General features: G+C 42.7%; 1 protein-coding gene across 2 annotated transcripts in view; it reads right to left on the minus strand.

Annotated features, from left to right (window-relative positions):
- Gabrb3 (gamma-aminobutyric acid type A receptor subunit beta3) overlaps positions 1-17,438 on the minus strand; it is a 236,738-nt gene extending 219,300 nt beyond the window's left edge. The window contains exons 1-3 of one of the 2 annotated variants that reach the window (XM_059253337.1): positions 17,359-17,438; positions 16,427-16,518; positions 16,162-16,229 (exon numbers count right to left, since the gene is read on the minus strand). In XM_059253337.1, coding sequence (XP_059109320.1) covers positions 16,162-16,229; positions 16,427-16,518; positions 17,359-17,438 — 240 coding nt within the window. Of the gene's footprint in view, positions 1-16,161; positions 16,230-16,426; positions 16,519-16,643; positions 16,724-17,358 lie in introns of those variants that run through there. The other variant, XM_059253336.1, reaches the window with a different exon arrangement.
- Positions 17,439-17,919: the final 481 nt, after the last annotated feature.

Consider the following 17,919-nt stretch of genomic DNA (forward strand, 5'->3'; position numbering starts at 1 on the left):
GAAGTCATGGCTGCCCTTTCACTTACCCAATCTCCTTCCTATTTTCCTCCAAATAGCATGCACCAGGCATGTCACCAAGCCTGACAACACAGATTCCTTTGGAGCTGTCACACACTTGAGATCATGTATCTGAAGCAGCTGCCCACAGGATGGCAATAGTACCATTGCAACAGCACCCTCATGGCTCCATTCTTGCCAAGAATAAAACCAGGAAGAACAGAAATAAACAGAATTTAATTGTTTTGTATAGTACACATTAGTCCACTCTCTAGAACCATGAAATTTGCATCTATGGATTCCACCAACCATGGACAGAAAAATACTCAGAAAAATAAATAAATAAACTCACCTGTAACCAAATCCATAGATTTTTCTTCCTGTCAGTATCCCCAGAACAATACAGAGTAACAACCATATACACACCATTGGCAATGCACTAAGTGCTATAAGAAATATAGACATGATGTTATTCCTGCACTCAGGAAGACTTGGAGTTCCAGGTCAGGCCAGCCTTGAATACACTGCAAACAAATATAGCAAACTGGGCATTGCTGAAGTATATGGCAAGACATGCACAGGTCACATGCATGTAATATAGCATTCTGTATGAAAGCCTTGAACATCCCCAGATTCCAGAAGCTACGGGATTCCTTGAAGTAATTCCTCATGGATACTAAAAGACAACTGTAATTCTATTTTCTAATTAACTCTGGCAAGATATCCCAATATTCTAAGTAATGAAACAAACAAAAATCCTGTCACAATGATTTTGCTATCTTTCCAATGTTTATTTCACCTGTAACTCTGTAAGTCACTTCTGTGCCCTTGCAGTCTTCTGGAAATGAATGCTATATCCTTTCTCCTTGAGTGTGTGGATGGATACCAGGGTCTCCAGATGCTAGTATTAGGCAGTGAGGTTTTTAGGTCATGATGGCATTCCTCATGGTTGATATTAACACAGTCCCAACACACACCTTTCTTTCAAACAGGTTCTAACTAGATAATCCAGGCTAGCCTAGAACTCATGACTCTTCTGCCTCAGCCTTAAGTGTGTCAAGATAACACTTGGACCCTTGCTACATCTTTTTGAGTAAGTGCCTTCTGATGATATGTCCCAGGGGCTCTGGTCCCTCTGCCATGTGAGAACCCAGCAGTCTCTATCTGAGAACTAGGAAACCCTCACCAGGCACTGAATCTGTCAGCACCTTGATCTCATATTTCCAGGTTATATATCTGTGTATGTGGCCTTATCTATTTTCCCCAAGTTGTTTTGCAGAAATGCTCTTAGTAATGGCTGACTATACATCACTCAACTCACCCAGCCCAGAACTGCCATCTTCTTCCATTCTTGACACCTTCAATCATTGTAACCAAGACCTTCGTCTGTCATGAATTGACCACGATTGACTCCTCAGACTCCTAAACTCATCAATGGTGTGCTCACTCCTGAGCTCATGTGAGCAAACTCTCTGCGAGTTTCTTCAGTGCACATACATATGAGTCAAACCATCTTCTAAACCTCAAGTATTTTGGAATGAAGGGGAAAAGCAGCGCAAGAGAACACATGACAACAGCACAGCTGAACTAAAATCCGGTCATACACGACATCATCACTAAGTGGCATTACCTACTTTGAAAGTTAAAACAGAAAAAGTTCACTACTTCACCTCCTTCTAGCTAACTCTGGTGGTAACCTACAAAGCTCAAAGTCCTTTGATAAGCCTGTAAGTTTTCGAATCTGTGCATAAAGCCCAATTTGGATCATCCTGATAATGTTTCAGTCTGAAGCATCAATGGTAATGTCTTTCCCACATATTTACAAAACCAATCCCTTACACTCTCCTTCTCTACTGTCGCAAAAGGCTCTCTTGTCAGAATGATAGAATTCTATTACTGTGTTTACTATTTCGGGCTATTATTGTGTTTGTTATTGGTATTGAATCCTGGTTATAATGAAAAGAGCAACTCAAGAAACTTTTTATAAAAGTGCTGTGCCCTAGAAACACTCCCACTACTGCAATAGTTCACACAAGAAACAGTTCACGAGCATGTGAGAATGACTGCAAGGCTCTCCACTGGTCAAGTGACCAGTGTCATAGCACAATAGGGTGGCACATTCCCAGTCTTCCATCTGCACATTATTCCATAATCGAGTTTGGATGGCAACAAAGGTGGGTACACATCAGGAAATAAGATGCCAATTAATAGATGCTTGTTTTGCTGTCAGCCTTTGCTAGGAGGATTTCATATGTTCTCTTCTGGGGATATGGGAGAAGAAAAGATAACCTTTTTTCAGATGTTTTCAAGTTGAGTAGAGCAAAAGAAGAAAGAATGCTGAAGGAAAATCCTCTCAAGGTATTCAACTTGAAAAAAAGAAGCTAGCAGGTAAGATCATCATTGCTTATCTCTTAAAAAGAGATAACTCTCATCCAGGTCAGCACTGGAGAAGCCATGCAGGACATATGCCACTTTAACTGCCCCCAACCTTTCTTCCAGGAAGCCAGGCAGTGTCTGTGATCTGCACCTACCCAGGCTTTCAGAGTGCTGCTAATTCTCTGTGCTAATTCTACTAAACTTAGAAAAAGATGCTTGTCTCTTTGAATGTCTGAACTTTGCAAGAGCAGCCCTAGAATAAGAGAGATGGGCCAAAGCTTTAGTAGCACACACATGGGCTGCCACTGCAAAACACTGTTGCAGTGTAACACGGGGAAACTGCAAGACTTCCCAGCAGACACCACAACCTATTATTAGAAGGGCTTCACATATGAGAGGGAAAAAATAAAAGCTCAACACTTTGAAATATTTAATTTATTATGATTTCAGTGGAATCAATAGCAACTTCCAAATGTGAGCCACACCATGCTTTGATTTACATAATCTTAAATAGGTAGACTCTGAGTTACATAAGAATCTGCACATCCGAATTTCTCCTTTTACAGAGTTAAATAGCTTACAAAAGTCAACAATTTTATTTATCACTCTGCATAGAGTGCAGGGAAGCCAACATATTCATCCTTACTCACCATAATATAAAAAGTTGGCTTTTATGTATGTGAAAGTCTTATGTATTGAGACAGGCATCAGGAAAAACTAGAATAGGGTAAAACTTAATTGTATCTTTATAGATGATTCGATACAGAAATTCCATCTTCTAAGTCTAAGCTTCCAGCTGTGAACCCAGAACCTTATCCATCCTAGCTCTGTCCCCTGTCTCTCAACTGTCTTCCTTAAATGCAGTCTCATCATCCTGCGTTTGGTTAAATACAATAGTACGTTTGACAATGGCCAAGCCTGTGCCCTCTTCTCTGTGGTTTATATGTGTGAAGTCCATGAAAAAAATTATGAAATTGCTAAAATGCCACAAAATATTCAAAAAGGAAACGTTAGTTGAACGTATGTCGATTCTTAAACCTGAATATGGACAATTTGATACTCTCAAACTTTAGCTATCTTAGATAAATAACAGAAAGATGTTTTGGCTACAGACAACACATGCACAGCCCACTTGAAGATTTACAGCAAAGCCAGATCCTTGCTTCCTGGTTGCCAAGGCAACGTGGCTCACAGCCCTGCCTCCAAGCTCCCCCCCCCCCACACACACACAAATGGCTAGATCTGAACTAAGGCTAACTAAACCCTTCTCTCTCTAAGCTCTATCTCAGGTATTTGCTCACAGCAACAAGTAAGGTAATAAAGAGCCATAAAGGAAGGATGTGTCTGAGTTCTCTCAAACCACTCTCTGTGGTCCAAATATTCTGACAGCTAACTTTTTCCACAGTACAGATACGCTTACTAGTTAAACCTTCAATGGTCTCTATGGGCTAACTTCTTGGAGTGTGGAGAAAATTATCTATGCAATTAAACTTTCAGTTTATAAGCTAAGTTTCTCAAGTGTGGACAGTCAGTTTTCAATTACAAAATAAAGCTTTATGCAATATGCTATAGCAGTAACTAAGGAGAAAGTAACATAGTAACAAAGTAACAGTGACATAGGAGAAAGATAGTTGCACAGCTAGATGCTGAATAGATAACAGATAGACAGACAGATGCTGGATAGATTGACAACAGATAGGAAGGTAGACAGATGCTGGATAGATAACACATGGCAGATAAATAGATAGTTCAGTAACAGAGAGACAGATGGAGGATGGATAGATAGATAGATAGATAGATAGATAGATAGATAGATAGATAGACAGATGGATGGACAGATAGACAGATAATGGATAGATAGATGGATGGATGAACAGACAGACAAATAATAGATAGATAGATAGATAGATAGATAGATAGATAGATAGATAGATGATGGATGGATGGATGGGTGGATGGATGGACGGACAGACAGGCAGACAGACAGATGATGGATAGATAGATAGATAGATAGATAGATAGATAGATAGACAGACAGACAAATAATGGATAGACAGATAGATGATGGATGGATGGATGGACGGACGGGCAGACAGACAGACAGACAAACAGATGATGGATAGATAGAGGATAGATAGATAGATAGATAGATAGATAGATAGATAGATAGATAGGGATAGATGATAGATGTTTGGATGGATGGATGGATGGATGGATGGATGGATGGATGGATGGGCGGACAGATGGACAGATAATGGATAGATAGAGGATAGATGGATAGATAGATAGATAGATAGATAGATAGACAGATGAACAGACAGACAGATAATGGATAGATAGATAGATAGATAGATAGATAGATGGATTGATGGATGGATGGGCAGACAGATGGAAGGACAGACAGACAGACAAACAGACAGATGATGGATAGATAGATGGATGGATGGATGGATGGATAGATAGATAGATAGATAGATAGATAGATAGATAGATGAGGATAGATGATAGCTAGATGGTTGGACGGATGGATGGATGGATGGATGGATGGATGGATGGATGGATGGATGGGCAGACAGATGATGGACAGATAGAGGATAGATAAATAGATAGATGAGGATAGATGATAGATAGATAGATAGATAGATAGATAGATAGATAGATAGATAGATGGATCAATAGATAGATAGACAGATGATGGATCGGTAGATAGAGGATGGATGGATAGATAGATGAGGATAGATAAATAGACAGACAGATAGTAAGCAGGCAGATAAGCACTGTCTTTCTAGAACAAGACCTCTGAGAGTGAGTGAGTGTGTGTGAGTGTGTGTGTTGTGTGTGTGTTAAGTGTATGCATATACACACATGTCAGAATCAGAGATTGACATAAAGTGACTTTTTCTATTTCTCCAGACTTTAGCTTCTGAGACAGAGCCTCTTGTTGAACTAAGAGCTCATCAATTAGCTAGGCTCACAGTCCACTGAGCCAGGGATCAGTGGACATGGATCTTCCTGTCTCTGATCCCCTTCCCCATCCCTACTGCCTTCACCAGTTCTAGAGTTACAGATGTATACAATCATGTCTGGCTTTTACAGGAATGCTTTTACAGGGTGCAAATTCAGCCTTGTGTTTGCATAGCCAATACCTTACTAATGAAGCCATTCCTCAGTCACAAATCTTTCTTCTTTCTTATGAGTGTGTGTGTGTGTGTGTGTGTGTGTGTGTGTGTGTGTGTTATGTGGTATGATGCTTGCATGTGAGTGTGACTACAAGAGCATATGTGTGTACAAGCAGATGCCAGACAGATGTCATTAGGTGGTTATCATCTGTTACTGGTCTTGTTGCCCTACGACAGGGCCTTTCAATGAGCTGAAAGGTTGCTGTTTCAGCTAGTTTGGCTGCCAGTGAGCTCTCGGGATCCACCTGTTTCCACCCCTCAGTACCAGGTTACAGGAATGGGCAGTGGGTTACAGGCATGTGCAGTGGCTTACAGGCATGTGCAGTGGGTTACAGGCATGTTCAGTGGTTTACAGGCATGTGCAGTGGCATACAGGCATGTACAGTGGTATACAGGCATTTGCAGTGGCTTACAGGCATGTGCAGCTGTGCCAAACTGTACACTTGCATGCTCAGAACTCACTGAGGTCCTCAGGCTTACAGATAAAGTGCTCCCATCCAGTGAGCCCACTCCACAGGCTCCTCAATCTGTTTTAAGCTAAGTTCTCTGTGTTTCTAAGTGCCCCAAACCAAAAACCATCATAGTTAAAATGTTTGACTCACTACATTTCTAGATCTACTTTGATTTACTCACGCACTCACACAAGGATTTGGTAACTCCTAAGCCATACACAAGTACCCCAAGGGACTTCCTAGCTAAAACAAGTGATACTTCCCTCCAATGGCAGTACTGTGGTTTCTGGAACAGTCTAGAAACATATCTGTGCTCTGAGCTTCTGCCACTGTCTATTCATTAACATGTAGACACAACTTAAAGAACTACACAAAATTGGTCACCCTGTGGAGGTAGTTTTTTTTAATTACTCTCTTCTGGAGCTCTTTAATATTGCTAAAAGGTTTTATCCAGATAGAACCTTGTTTTATGCAAATATAACATGAATTATAATTTTATTATGGAGTCTTAGTCCATGACAGAACATCTGAGCCTTGGTGAGTTATAAAGAAAATGTGGTTGTTTGCTCTAGCTTGAGGAGGCTAGGAAGTCTAAGGTGAAGTCACCTGGACAGGACTTCTTGCTGTGTCATTCCACAGAGGACAGAAGGGGTCAAGTTCACTCTTTTATCAGGAACTCATACCAGTACAATGGCATTAATATTGATCACTTCTTAAACGTGATCACATTTCAACACTGTTGCATTGGGTACTAAGCTCCCAAGTACCTGCATTTGGGGGGTGCAGACAAACCAGAGTATGTACTACAAGGTCTCACTGAAAAAATACAAATGTCAGAATTCTTAGGTATGAAATGCAACATATTCAAAGATAAAAAGGGACTTTTGTATGGGATGCACCATTGGAGTCTGCCTGTCCCCCTGTTCAGCTCCAGTAAAGTATCCCCAGAGCTCTGTGCTCTCCAGAAAACAGACCAAGCCAGCAGGCACAATGAGGCAGATTTTGTTCTCAAAACTAGCTTGTTGGGCTAGAGTTGAAGCTCAGCATAGAGTATTTGCCTTCCATGTAATGCAGCCTGTGTTTTTTTTCTCTTTTATTAAATGTTCTATTCATTTTACATACCAACCACAGATCCCCCTCTCCTTCCTCCTTCCGCCCCCCAGCCTTCCTCCCAACCCACCCCTCATTCCCACCTCCTCCAAGGCAAGGTCTCCCATGGGGAGACAGCAGAGCCAGATACATTCAGTTGAGGCAGGTCCAAGCCCCTCCTCCCTGCACCAAGGCTGCACAAGGTGTCCCACCATAGGCACTGGGCTCAAAAAAGCCTGCTCATGCACCAGGGATGGATCCTGATCCCACTGCCTGGGGGCCCCCTAAACAGTTCAAGCTAAACAACTGTCTCGCCTGTCCAGAGGACCTAGTTCAGTACCATGGGGGCTCCACATCTATTGGTCCACAGTTCATGTGTTTCCATTAGTTTAGCTGGCAGCCTGTGCTCTATCCCCAGCACTTCCACTACAGCAATGATAATGTGGGGTTGTACCAGAGTCCTTTGAGCCTTGTGTTGTTCAATTCATTCATGTTTGCTAGCATGCAAGTTGTTTCTCTAGCACTTTCAAGAAAATATAGAGGCTTAAAATTAGCAACTGTCCCTTCCTCATGACAGTCTATTACTGTGAAGAGAAATCCTCTTTTGTTTGTTTTTTAAACTGACCCATGAAGATAAATACTTAGTATTTGTGTACAGAAAATATCACCCCTAACCATTATCTACAACAAATGAACTCCTTTTATGTAAAATCTTTGCAAAATGCATAGCCTCTGATTCACAGGAAGTGAAAATTTACTTTATTTTGTATTTACAGCAAGAACGACAGTGGGCAATATATATATATATATATTATAGTCATATATAATATATGCATTATATTATATATTATACATAATTTATATTTCACAACTATGTAGAAAGTATTTGTTAATTTCAGTATTTGTTAATCCTATCAACAACATGTTAAAATTTAATTTTTTGAGTAAAACATAGATGTGGGGTAAAATATGCGAAGATGGAATCTATATCCTTTTTCAAAATGAATAAAGAAGCACAAATTAGGGCTTTTAAATGAGTGCAGTTTTGTTCACATCTTAATTTTATTCTTATTCATCTGAATGTGAGAATCACTAATGCTGACATTTTGATTGTTTTAAATGTTGTTATGTGATGTTTGAGCTTTGTGGGGAAATACAGAGATATAACAGCTAGCACTTAGTGATGGATTCTACATCCTGATGCAGTCTTCTATAAACTTACAAATAGGGCAAATTTACACACCAGCCCCAGAAAGCAAAGCTGGACTCTGGTTTGAATCAGTAGCCCAGCAAATCACCAAGAGATAGGACCTGTCTTTTTTTCCTTTCTTCCAAATTTTGCAGATAGATAATTTTCTTAATGGCTTTCATAAATGGTCCTAAAGTACACTGCCCTAAAAAAAATTAGCAAGCAACAGAAAACTACCACATCTCTGGATAGCACTGCTGGGGGAAGGAAAAGCATGGCCCAAGGAGTCTCTATAAAAAGCGCAACCTCAACTCCTCGACTGCATGGAAAGGCTCATGTGCTTTCCAAGTAGAGACAAAAATTCTGTGTCAAAATACAATGATTGGTTTAGAATTACCCATACCAACTCTGACACAGGCTGAATTCTATGGGGCGAGTGCAAGCTTTTACTCTTCTTCTGCTTTGAAATCAGTATAAAAGCTCTCCAGTGACAGAGGTAGCAGCTACAGAAGATTTTATTTGCAGCTTATGGTATTATAGTGAGTACAATTATACACATTCTGACTGAATTATGTCTCCTGAAGTTAAAAAAAAAATTGCATGCATATTTGTCTGGAAGACTTTTCACATGATCCCAAGTTTCAAGCTACAAAAATATCTTCTTGGAAATGATCATACCTATTCGTACACTTGTCTATACATTCATCTGTTTGCTTTCATTCATACAATTTTTTCCAGAATATATGTAATAGGCACTTCACAAGTGTCGGGCAATAAGCAAGCACTCCACACAGACACAGCACTGCCTCACAGAGCATGATTACAGGAGAACCAACGGGGGAGACGGACAAAGTGAAACAACCAAATAAAGTTGGCAACTGTGATGTCAGAAAGAAAGAACACGATTTCTTTAAAAATTGGAAGGGAAGAACCTAGCTTAGGGTGACACCTCTACTGACCCCAACACAGAGTATGGGTACCACTCTCTAGTAAGGTGAGCTGGGAAAGCCACTGAAGCAGGACCTGGCCCAGACTTGCTGCACAGCACATTTGTGCAAGTGTCCCCTGAGCACACTTGTTCATCTGCATCTTTAATACTTTGTCAAGCTGATTGCCATGTTTGAATATCAATATGATCTTTAATACTTGAAGAATGTAAAAAGAAAAAGAAAATGATAAAAAATAAACCTACATAGTGATGTAACACTTTTACACTTCAAAAGATTTCAACTGTCCCATGTACTTCATTTACTCCTCAAAATACAGTGATCATTGCACATTATAAAACACAGACCCATGTGACAAAAGAGAGGCTCTGTTACTTATGCTGTCACAGATCGCAGACTGTGGTAAGTCAAGTACTAGATCCATGTGAAATAACAAAGTCTACAATCTGACTTAAGCCTTTCTTTCTCAGAGTCATGTATCCTCATGCCCTGAAACCTGTGTTTCTTTAGTTTCTGTATGCATTTAATTGAAGGAAGTACCCTCTCTTTTAATATCTATGAGAGAAACGTTCTTCATTTAAACAATCACAAGATTTGACAAGGAGAGCAAACAGCAGCAGCCACTTTTCTGACTGCTTTCATTTCCGGTCATTGACGGAAACACAAGCAAAGAGTTTGCTTTTGGAAGCTGAAGACAGAAGCTGGTCATGACTGTCAACAAACCAAATTCCAGCAAGTTTTCTGCCAGATGTAATTGTTCTTTGAATGTGCATCAATTAAAACTAAATATTTACATGCAAGGCACCATAAGCTCCCTGAGCAGGCTCACGGAGGAAGCCATTCACAACAGGAAAATGAGGGTAAGATCCATTTTTTAAAAGATCTAACAACACAAGCTTTACAACCTCCCTAGAGGGAAAGACAAAAAGCATTTGCCTAGGGCTCCCTATACCATTCATTCTAATATTAAACACAAGCCTCTCTTTATAAAGTGTGTTATGTAAGGGACTGCTGTAATCTATTTCCTAAGTTCATTTATGCTTTCTTATAAGTGCCTGGCATTGATGTACGCTCATGACTTAGGCATGAAACATACCAGCAGCGAAAACTAATGTCCTCAATGAACACCCATACTTCTATGTGCAGCAACCTGGAATCAAACACTGACACACTCTGTGGACCTTCCCGAGAGGGCCTTCCTGGTAAGCAGTTTTCCAGCCCCCAACTGGGTCAGCAAAACACTCTTCCCCTGGCTGAGTCATCCCCCAGCTTTCCTCTGAACTGAAAGCACTAACACATTCCCTATCTTTGAACTACTACAAGCAATTCTTATACAGCCCTGAATGTGGCTCATGTCTGTAGTGGAGGAAGAGGGGACAGACACCTTTTTGATACGGGCTGCAGTGTCTTGACTAAAGTTTTCTTTGCGGAGTCCTCCATGATAGAATGTTGGCATCCATCTGTGCACTTAAGGCATGGGATCAGTGAGTCACCTGAGACCAGAGTTCACAGATTTGGAAGTGGAACCATAGCTTGCTAGGCCTAGATTCTTTCTAAGTACCATAAGGATTTGGGGATTTAGCCTCCTGCTTGCAAACCAGCAGAGTGCAAGTTTGACCCTGGTGCTCCATCAGCAATCATCAACAGCAAAGCAACTCTGAAGTGAGAGAGCAGGTGTCAGACAATTCCCCAAACCCTTGATCCTAGCTTACTCTAGCTAGAGTTTTTCTGCTCTTCCTTCTCTCATGTTGGAAAAAAAAAGTCAAGAAAAATGAATTAAAAGTATAGGTTACATGGAAATGTGCATATGAGCATGAGCATGTGTGAACAGAATGTATGAACACTTGTATATGGACATGTGTGAATGTGTGAACATTGTGTGTGAATATTAGTGTATGTCCTTATGTTGTTTTGTATAAGTACCTCAAGCTAACCCATTGCACCACTGGAGCTCTACTACCCTATGTTGCTTTGTACATGAATAAGAATGTGTCTGTTTAATAGGTAAAGAGGTTCCCAAAGGCTTCTTGAAATGTGCTCAAACTGTGTTCTTCTGCAGTACACTGTTTTTACACCTAGATATATACAAGTGGATTTGTAAGGAGAAAATGCAACACATGACACATTAACACAAGAAAGCTAGACTCACGAAAATAATAACCTTGCTTACTAGTTTTTGTTTGTTTGTTTTTGTCAGCTTGGCTAAAGCTAGGGTCAACTGGAGAGAATGAATCTTCATCAAGAAAATGCCTCCATGGGACTGGCCTGTATGCAAGCCTGTGGTGCCTGTTTTTGATTAATGGTTGATAGGGAACGATCCAGCTCACGGTGCATGTGTGTGGGAGTGCAGCCACAACTCCTCTGTTGGTGGTTCCAGTTCTCTAAGAAAGAAGGCTGAGTAAGCCGTAGAGAGCAAACCAGTAAGCAGCGTTCCTCTGTAGCTTCTGTATCAGCTCCTGCCTCCAGGCTCCTGCCTTGAATACCTGACCTCACCTCCTTCAGGAACAAGAGTGTGACTGAGGGGATGTAAGATGGAATAAGCCTTTTCCTCCTTAACTTGATTTTGGTCACTGTGTTTCTCACAGCAATGGAGCCTCCAGCTAAGACTGTGCCTATGGATGCTGCCTAACAGTGATGAGGGTGAGACACAGGGATGATGGTCCATATGTGCATGAAACGAGAAAAAAAAATGATCTTGCAGCTACTTTTTCTTTAGAATTGAGTTATTTTTGATGGAATAATGAAGTGCAAGTTAAATTGTAGAAGTAGTACTAGAACTGCTAGAATTCAGATCCTACCTTTTGTGCCCAGTACTTTATACTGAAGAAATAAGATGTGCAGTCTACACTATGAACTAACAAATCAATAGCCGCTTCAGTCAACAAAAGTCTCACTTAAAATGCTACAATTATTTGTTCTATTTCTCAGCAGTTCCTTGTACTTCCTATATTTATTCATCCGTCCATTTATCTTATCAATATGATTATTACACAAAGACCACTGTTAAACACCAAAATCACAACACAAACATAATAATCTTAGGTAGATAATATTCTCACACATATACAATCTCTCAGAAATCTACATACTGAATCTCGATCATTACATTACCATGTATAATTTTCAAGGTATTTGAAACATTAAAGCAGGTGCTAAGAGAAACAAGACAAGTTATATCAAAGAAATTAATGCTGACTGATCACTGTCAGAAAAGCCAAATAAAAAGTTCAAGGAAAGAAAAACTAGAAGACAAAAATAAATAAATAAATAAATAAATAAATAAATAAATAAATAAATAAATAAATAAATAAATAAATAGAGCATCTCCAGTATCTACACACCAAGCTATGGCAAAAACCAATTCTGTGTATTAAAGCACCCAGTTCTATTCCTAATTATTGTACAAAACACCAAAAAGAGTAATCAGATGACACATCCATACACATAATTTGTATATTTGTTTATCTGAGACCAGAGGCTCCGTGGGAGCATTGTCTACACATCTTCCTGCAGGTACAGACAGCGCTTTACAGTTTTTTAAGGAGAAAAGCACAGTATGGCCACTGTGCAGCAATGGCCCTCAAAACTCTTCAACTCGTAAACACGCATATTTTCGTCTATCCCACCGAGCAATATATGTGTTTCTAAACAATCTAATTCAAAGTATTGTGAACTTTCTTATTTCGTTAAATTTATGTTCTTAGAACTATGTCTATGAAGCTACAGAGGCAACTCATTGTTTAAGTGCATGCCTAGCAGGCACACAGCCCTAAATCTGACTCCCTACACGGGAAACAACTGCTTGCGTGTATATGTGTGTATGTGTGCATATGACTGCGTATATTGTTTATGTGTATGTATGTGTATTTCTGTATATAAGTGGATATGTTTGTATGTAGATGTGTGCGTACATATGTTTGTGCATATGTATTTATGTTGGTAGGATCTTCAGGAAAATTTACAACATGTGAATTTTTATAATCATTTATCTGCCATCCTTACTCCTTACCACTTTGCTCTCTGTCTGAATTTAAATTGTTATCAAATATTCTCTTTAAAGCACATCTCAAATCTTGTCAGTTTACAAACTTCCCCTAATTACCTTGTGAAATTTCTGGTATCATGCAGAAGGGCCTAGACAACTTGTGTGTCTTCTGCTTTGAGTTTCAAGTCTCCGGTTATATGCAAAACTCTGATCCTGCTCATTCAGACATTTTTACCTTTGCCACTTTTTCCTGACCCAGATCATCCTCTACTGCTGATACCAGCCAGAATCCATGCCCACGTCCAGTTTAATTCTACAGTCTTTCATGAAGCTTTCCACCTCCAAAACATCTCTTTCCACCTACCTTTCCCCTCTCTCTCTGCTCCTCTTTACCCTGCATGCCACTCATCTACTCTAGTGGGGCTTATCATGTCCTAGATTTTTGTTAGAGTCATTGTTACTCCCAATAGTTACAACACTCTTAAAGCTAGACTACTTATTGCTTGGCAATAATTTCTTCATTCGTAATTTACACTACTTGGTTTTGTGCAGTGATCAAGCAAGCTTTTAACTGAATGAATTACTTAAAAGAAATGACTGTATGATGTCTCAAGCCTTAAATTCACATATTCTCTGTTGTTTCCTGCCAACGGTGACCCCAAAAATAATAACCATTGCTACATATGAGGTTCTTTTATAATAGCGCACATGCCATAACTCTTACGTACATGTGTGTTCCACAGTACAGTGTTGGCTAATCTGCTTCTGTGAGGAAGAAGGCACTTTACATGGCTGACAATCATATCTATCCAAGGAGCTTTGGTCCCCAATGCTACTGAGGCCTAATTTATGTTCAAAATAAAGTTATGTCTCCAAAGCCAGAAAAAGTACTCCCATGAGAATGCAAAATGAGGAGGCATGAAAGAATTTACTATGGCTATGCTGTGTACAGTTATTCTTATGCACTTTAAAGCTGCTCTATATTTTAGTCTAGATCTTCAATTTATCTGAGACTAAATCTAGAGAAAACTAGGACACCTCCACTCAAAGACCATGAACTAAGACAAATAAGTGACATTGTTAAGTGCATCAGCTGTCAGCATAATATCACAACAGCTAGATAAGGAAGTCATAAAATGTGCAGTGGTCTGCATTACCACCCTCCCCTCATTCTTCTGATCATTTTAATGCTGTGTAGCATTCTTAAAGCACCAGTCAACACATCTTGCTTCCATTTGACGTCCAATACAATGATGTTTGACATAGCGACACACTAAACACTCACATAATTAGTCTTCTCAATATCTTGAAATTCCCACCTGAAAGTTTTCAAATGGTGATCTTGAATATATTAACTTGTCACCATAAGGCCATAAAACATAGCTTTTGAACAAAAGTATATTGTAAAGATAGAAATAAGTGCAATATGCATAATATTTATTTTAGTGTGCACTAAAGTCATGTTCCTCCTGTGTTTCTATGTTTTATATTACACTACCTGGATATAAAGATGTCCTGAGTGCTATACTTTGGATGAAAGGGTCAGAAAACAAAACAAAACTAACAACAACAACCAAAAAAAAACCATTGTTATTTCTATTTCTTTTTTTTTTTTATGGCACTGAAGACCAGTACTGTTGATCAAAGTACAGACTTGGTGAATGTTAGGTAGGTGTGCACTATGTTCCTGACTTAGAAGTCCAGCCCCTCATGTCATAATTACAATTTTTGAACATTATAAAAATAAATTTGGTAGGATATTTTCCTATAAACCACTAAATAGCATATGTTTAAACATATATTGTATACAAGATTACAGAAAACTGTCCTTATTCATTTGTACAAACTATATCTCTATAATTTGTTATAAAGTTTCTTAAAATACTGTCCAGAAAACACCTGTTTTAAATTTGAAGCACTATTCTTGAGTGAGAATACCCCAAGACGCCACTCTAGCCCAGCCCTGTCAGAACTCCTTGGAATGAGGCACTAGACAGTATGAATTGAAAGCAAGTTTGCCCATGTGATTCCAATGTACACCACATTAATAAGGGAAACATACCCACTCATATTCCCAACATTGTAATGTTCAGAAGAAAAGTTGCCAAATGATAGCTTCCAAAAAGTATTATTTCCAAAAACCCATGCTTTGGATTTCTACAGTGCCACTGAACAGAAAAATCAACAAACATGTTTCTTAAATTCACGACATCACTTAGCTTCTTATTTCTTGGCGCATTAACCGGGGGGGGGGGGGGGGGGTGTGTGTACCGTCTCCGCACCTGGGGATACTAACCTCCTCTTTCCACAGGTCAGAATATTTGATCTGTAGCATAGGCATAAACCCTGACACTGGAATGCCAAACCTTCCTGGCAAGGAGGCCTCCCCCAAGAGCGCAGGGCAGGGCTCTGTCAGCACCTAGGACAGCGCCCGGAGGAGGAAACGGGGCCTCAGAACAGCAGCTGAGAACTGGGAAACCCACCCGAGAAGCCTCTAGACACAGACTACAGCCACTTGATCTTCTCTCCTGCGGTCAGCAGATCTTTCCAAATGACAACAAAGGAAATCCTAAGCACCTTTCACCTAGGAATGCAAGCCGCCCCCACACCCAGTCTCCCTTCACAGTCCTCAGCGCCTGTTGCTAAGGGAGGGGAGAAGGCGCTCGGGGAAGCCTTGCGACCAGGTGACAGCCCTCCTGAGATGCTGTATGCTTCGGGTGGTGCTCAGGACCGGGACTCTGGGCCAGCCTAGGACCCCGCGACAGGCCCAGCGCCCACGAGAGTGCAGGGAGCGGGGCAGGCAAGAGCCCAGGGCCAGAGCGCGCGGCTTCCCCTGCAGACCAGGAAGCCCAGGCCAGCTCAGGCCTCCAGACCAGCACGAAAGACATATATGGGCCCAGGCGGCCGGGTAGGGCCGGGGACAGCTTGGGGAAGCTCAGGCACTCACCATGTTGACTTCAGAAACCATGTCGATGCTGGCGATGTCGATGTTCATCCCCACGCAGACTGGGGGACCTGCGGGAAGCGCAGCACACCGTGATCAGCCAGGCTCCAGCAGGGGGGACGGGTGGCTCTGAGAATGGGGGCCTCGCACAGGACCACCCACCCCACCCCGCTACAGCCCCCCGGAGGCCGCCCCCGCCTCCCTCTCCACCCAGACCGCCAACACGGTGGATCGCGCTTCCCGCAGCGGCCGCGCGCATCCCACTTACCCCCGAAGTCGGGTCTCAGACGAATGTCGTAGCCTTTCAACAGCTTGTCGACCGTCTCCTTCACAAAGGACATGTTCCCGGGGTCGTTTACGCTGAAGGAGGGGCACAGGGCAGAAAGAACAGGGTCAGGCAGCCGCTCACCCGCCAGCGCCCGGCGCGCACACAGCGCGCCAGCCCGCGCCCGGCCCGCTTCCCGTCAACCCACCAGCGACCCTACCTCTGGGCGCAGCAAACCACCGCCACCAGCACCGGGGCCGAGAAGATGCCGAAAAGCCTTCCTCCCGCAAAGCCCCACATCCCTTCGCCGCGCCCCGGCACGGGGGAGGGGGCGCCCCGCCGCCGTCGCGACCCGCAGCCGGGGCTGCTGCTGCTGCTGCCACCACCGCCGCCGCGCTGGCCCGGAGCGGAGGAGGCGGAGGGGGAGGGGGAGGAGGAAAGCAGGAGGAGGAGCGGGCCGGGAGGGAGGAGCCCTGGCGCGGGAGCGCGGGGAGGGCGGAGGCGGGGGCGGAGCCGGCCAAGAACAGCACCCGCCCCCTATGTGTCCGCGGTCGCGGCGGGGCTCTGGACACCCTCTCCAGCCGCGGTAGCGGCCGCTCGGGACTCGCGGGGAGGGGCTGGCGTGCGGCCGCAGATCCGCGCTGGTCACTGCGGTCGAGGGCCACGACTGCGTGGCACCTGGCAAGGCGGGGGATGGGCCACAGAGACAGGTCCTCTGAGCTCCCTACAGCGGGACAAGGGATGGGATGGGACCCTGAGATGTAACCGGAGGGCAGCAGAGGCGTGGGAAATGCTCCACATCCCTAGCGGTATCCCACCCTCCACCTCCAACCCCGCCCTGCTCTGCCTGAGATCCAGGGAGCGCTGCACAGAGCCTGGGCGCGCTGCCTGGTCAGGAGCCATGCTGCAGAGCTGTGAGGAAGCCCCATCCTCACCTGCTGGGCTCAGATCCTCGGATCCCCAGGGTCCAGGAAAGCCAGACTGACAGCAGCAGGGCCTGGAGCCCGGAGCACATGGCGTTGCTCCTCTAGCCTAACCTGAGTGGGATCTGCTCCACTCCACCGTCACTGAGCTAGGAACCAACGGCGACGTGGGGATCCCCGCCTCCCTCCGCCCCTACTCCCACCCCCGGGCTTTCCCGCCTGACCCATCTTCCAGCCCCTCGCATGGCGGCTTGATAATCTATTTATCAAATATGACTATGTAAAACAGGCTCCTTGAGCTATGCCTCTCCCCGTGTCTCCTGCACAACCATGAGAGTGCTGAATCTTTCCTGCTCACAGAAATGCGTTCATAATTAACTGTAAAGAAAAATCTTGTCGATAAACTGGTATCCAAGCCAGACTTAAGAGACCCTGGCCTCTCATTGCAGTGATGGGAAGTAACGTGTCTTTTCTGGCGCACACCAGAAACATCCACACATATTTTAAGGTAAAGATCTTTGTTTTCCGTGTGACTGGCCACCATCCTTTGGCAGTCATTAGAAAACTGACCGA

The sequence above is a fragment of the Peromyscus eremicus genome, chromosome 1 (genome assembly GCF_949786415.1).
Source record: "Peromyscus eremicus chromosome 1, PerEre_H2_v1, whole genome shotgun sequence".
NCBI classification, from domain to species: domain Eukaryota; kingdom Metazoa; phylum Chordata; class Mammalia; order Rodentia; family Cricetidae; genus Peromyscus; species Peromyscus eremicus.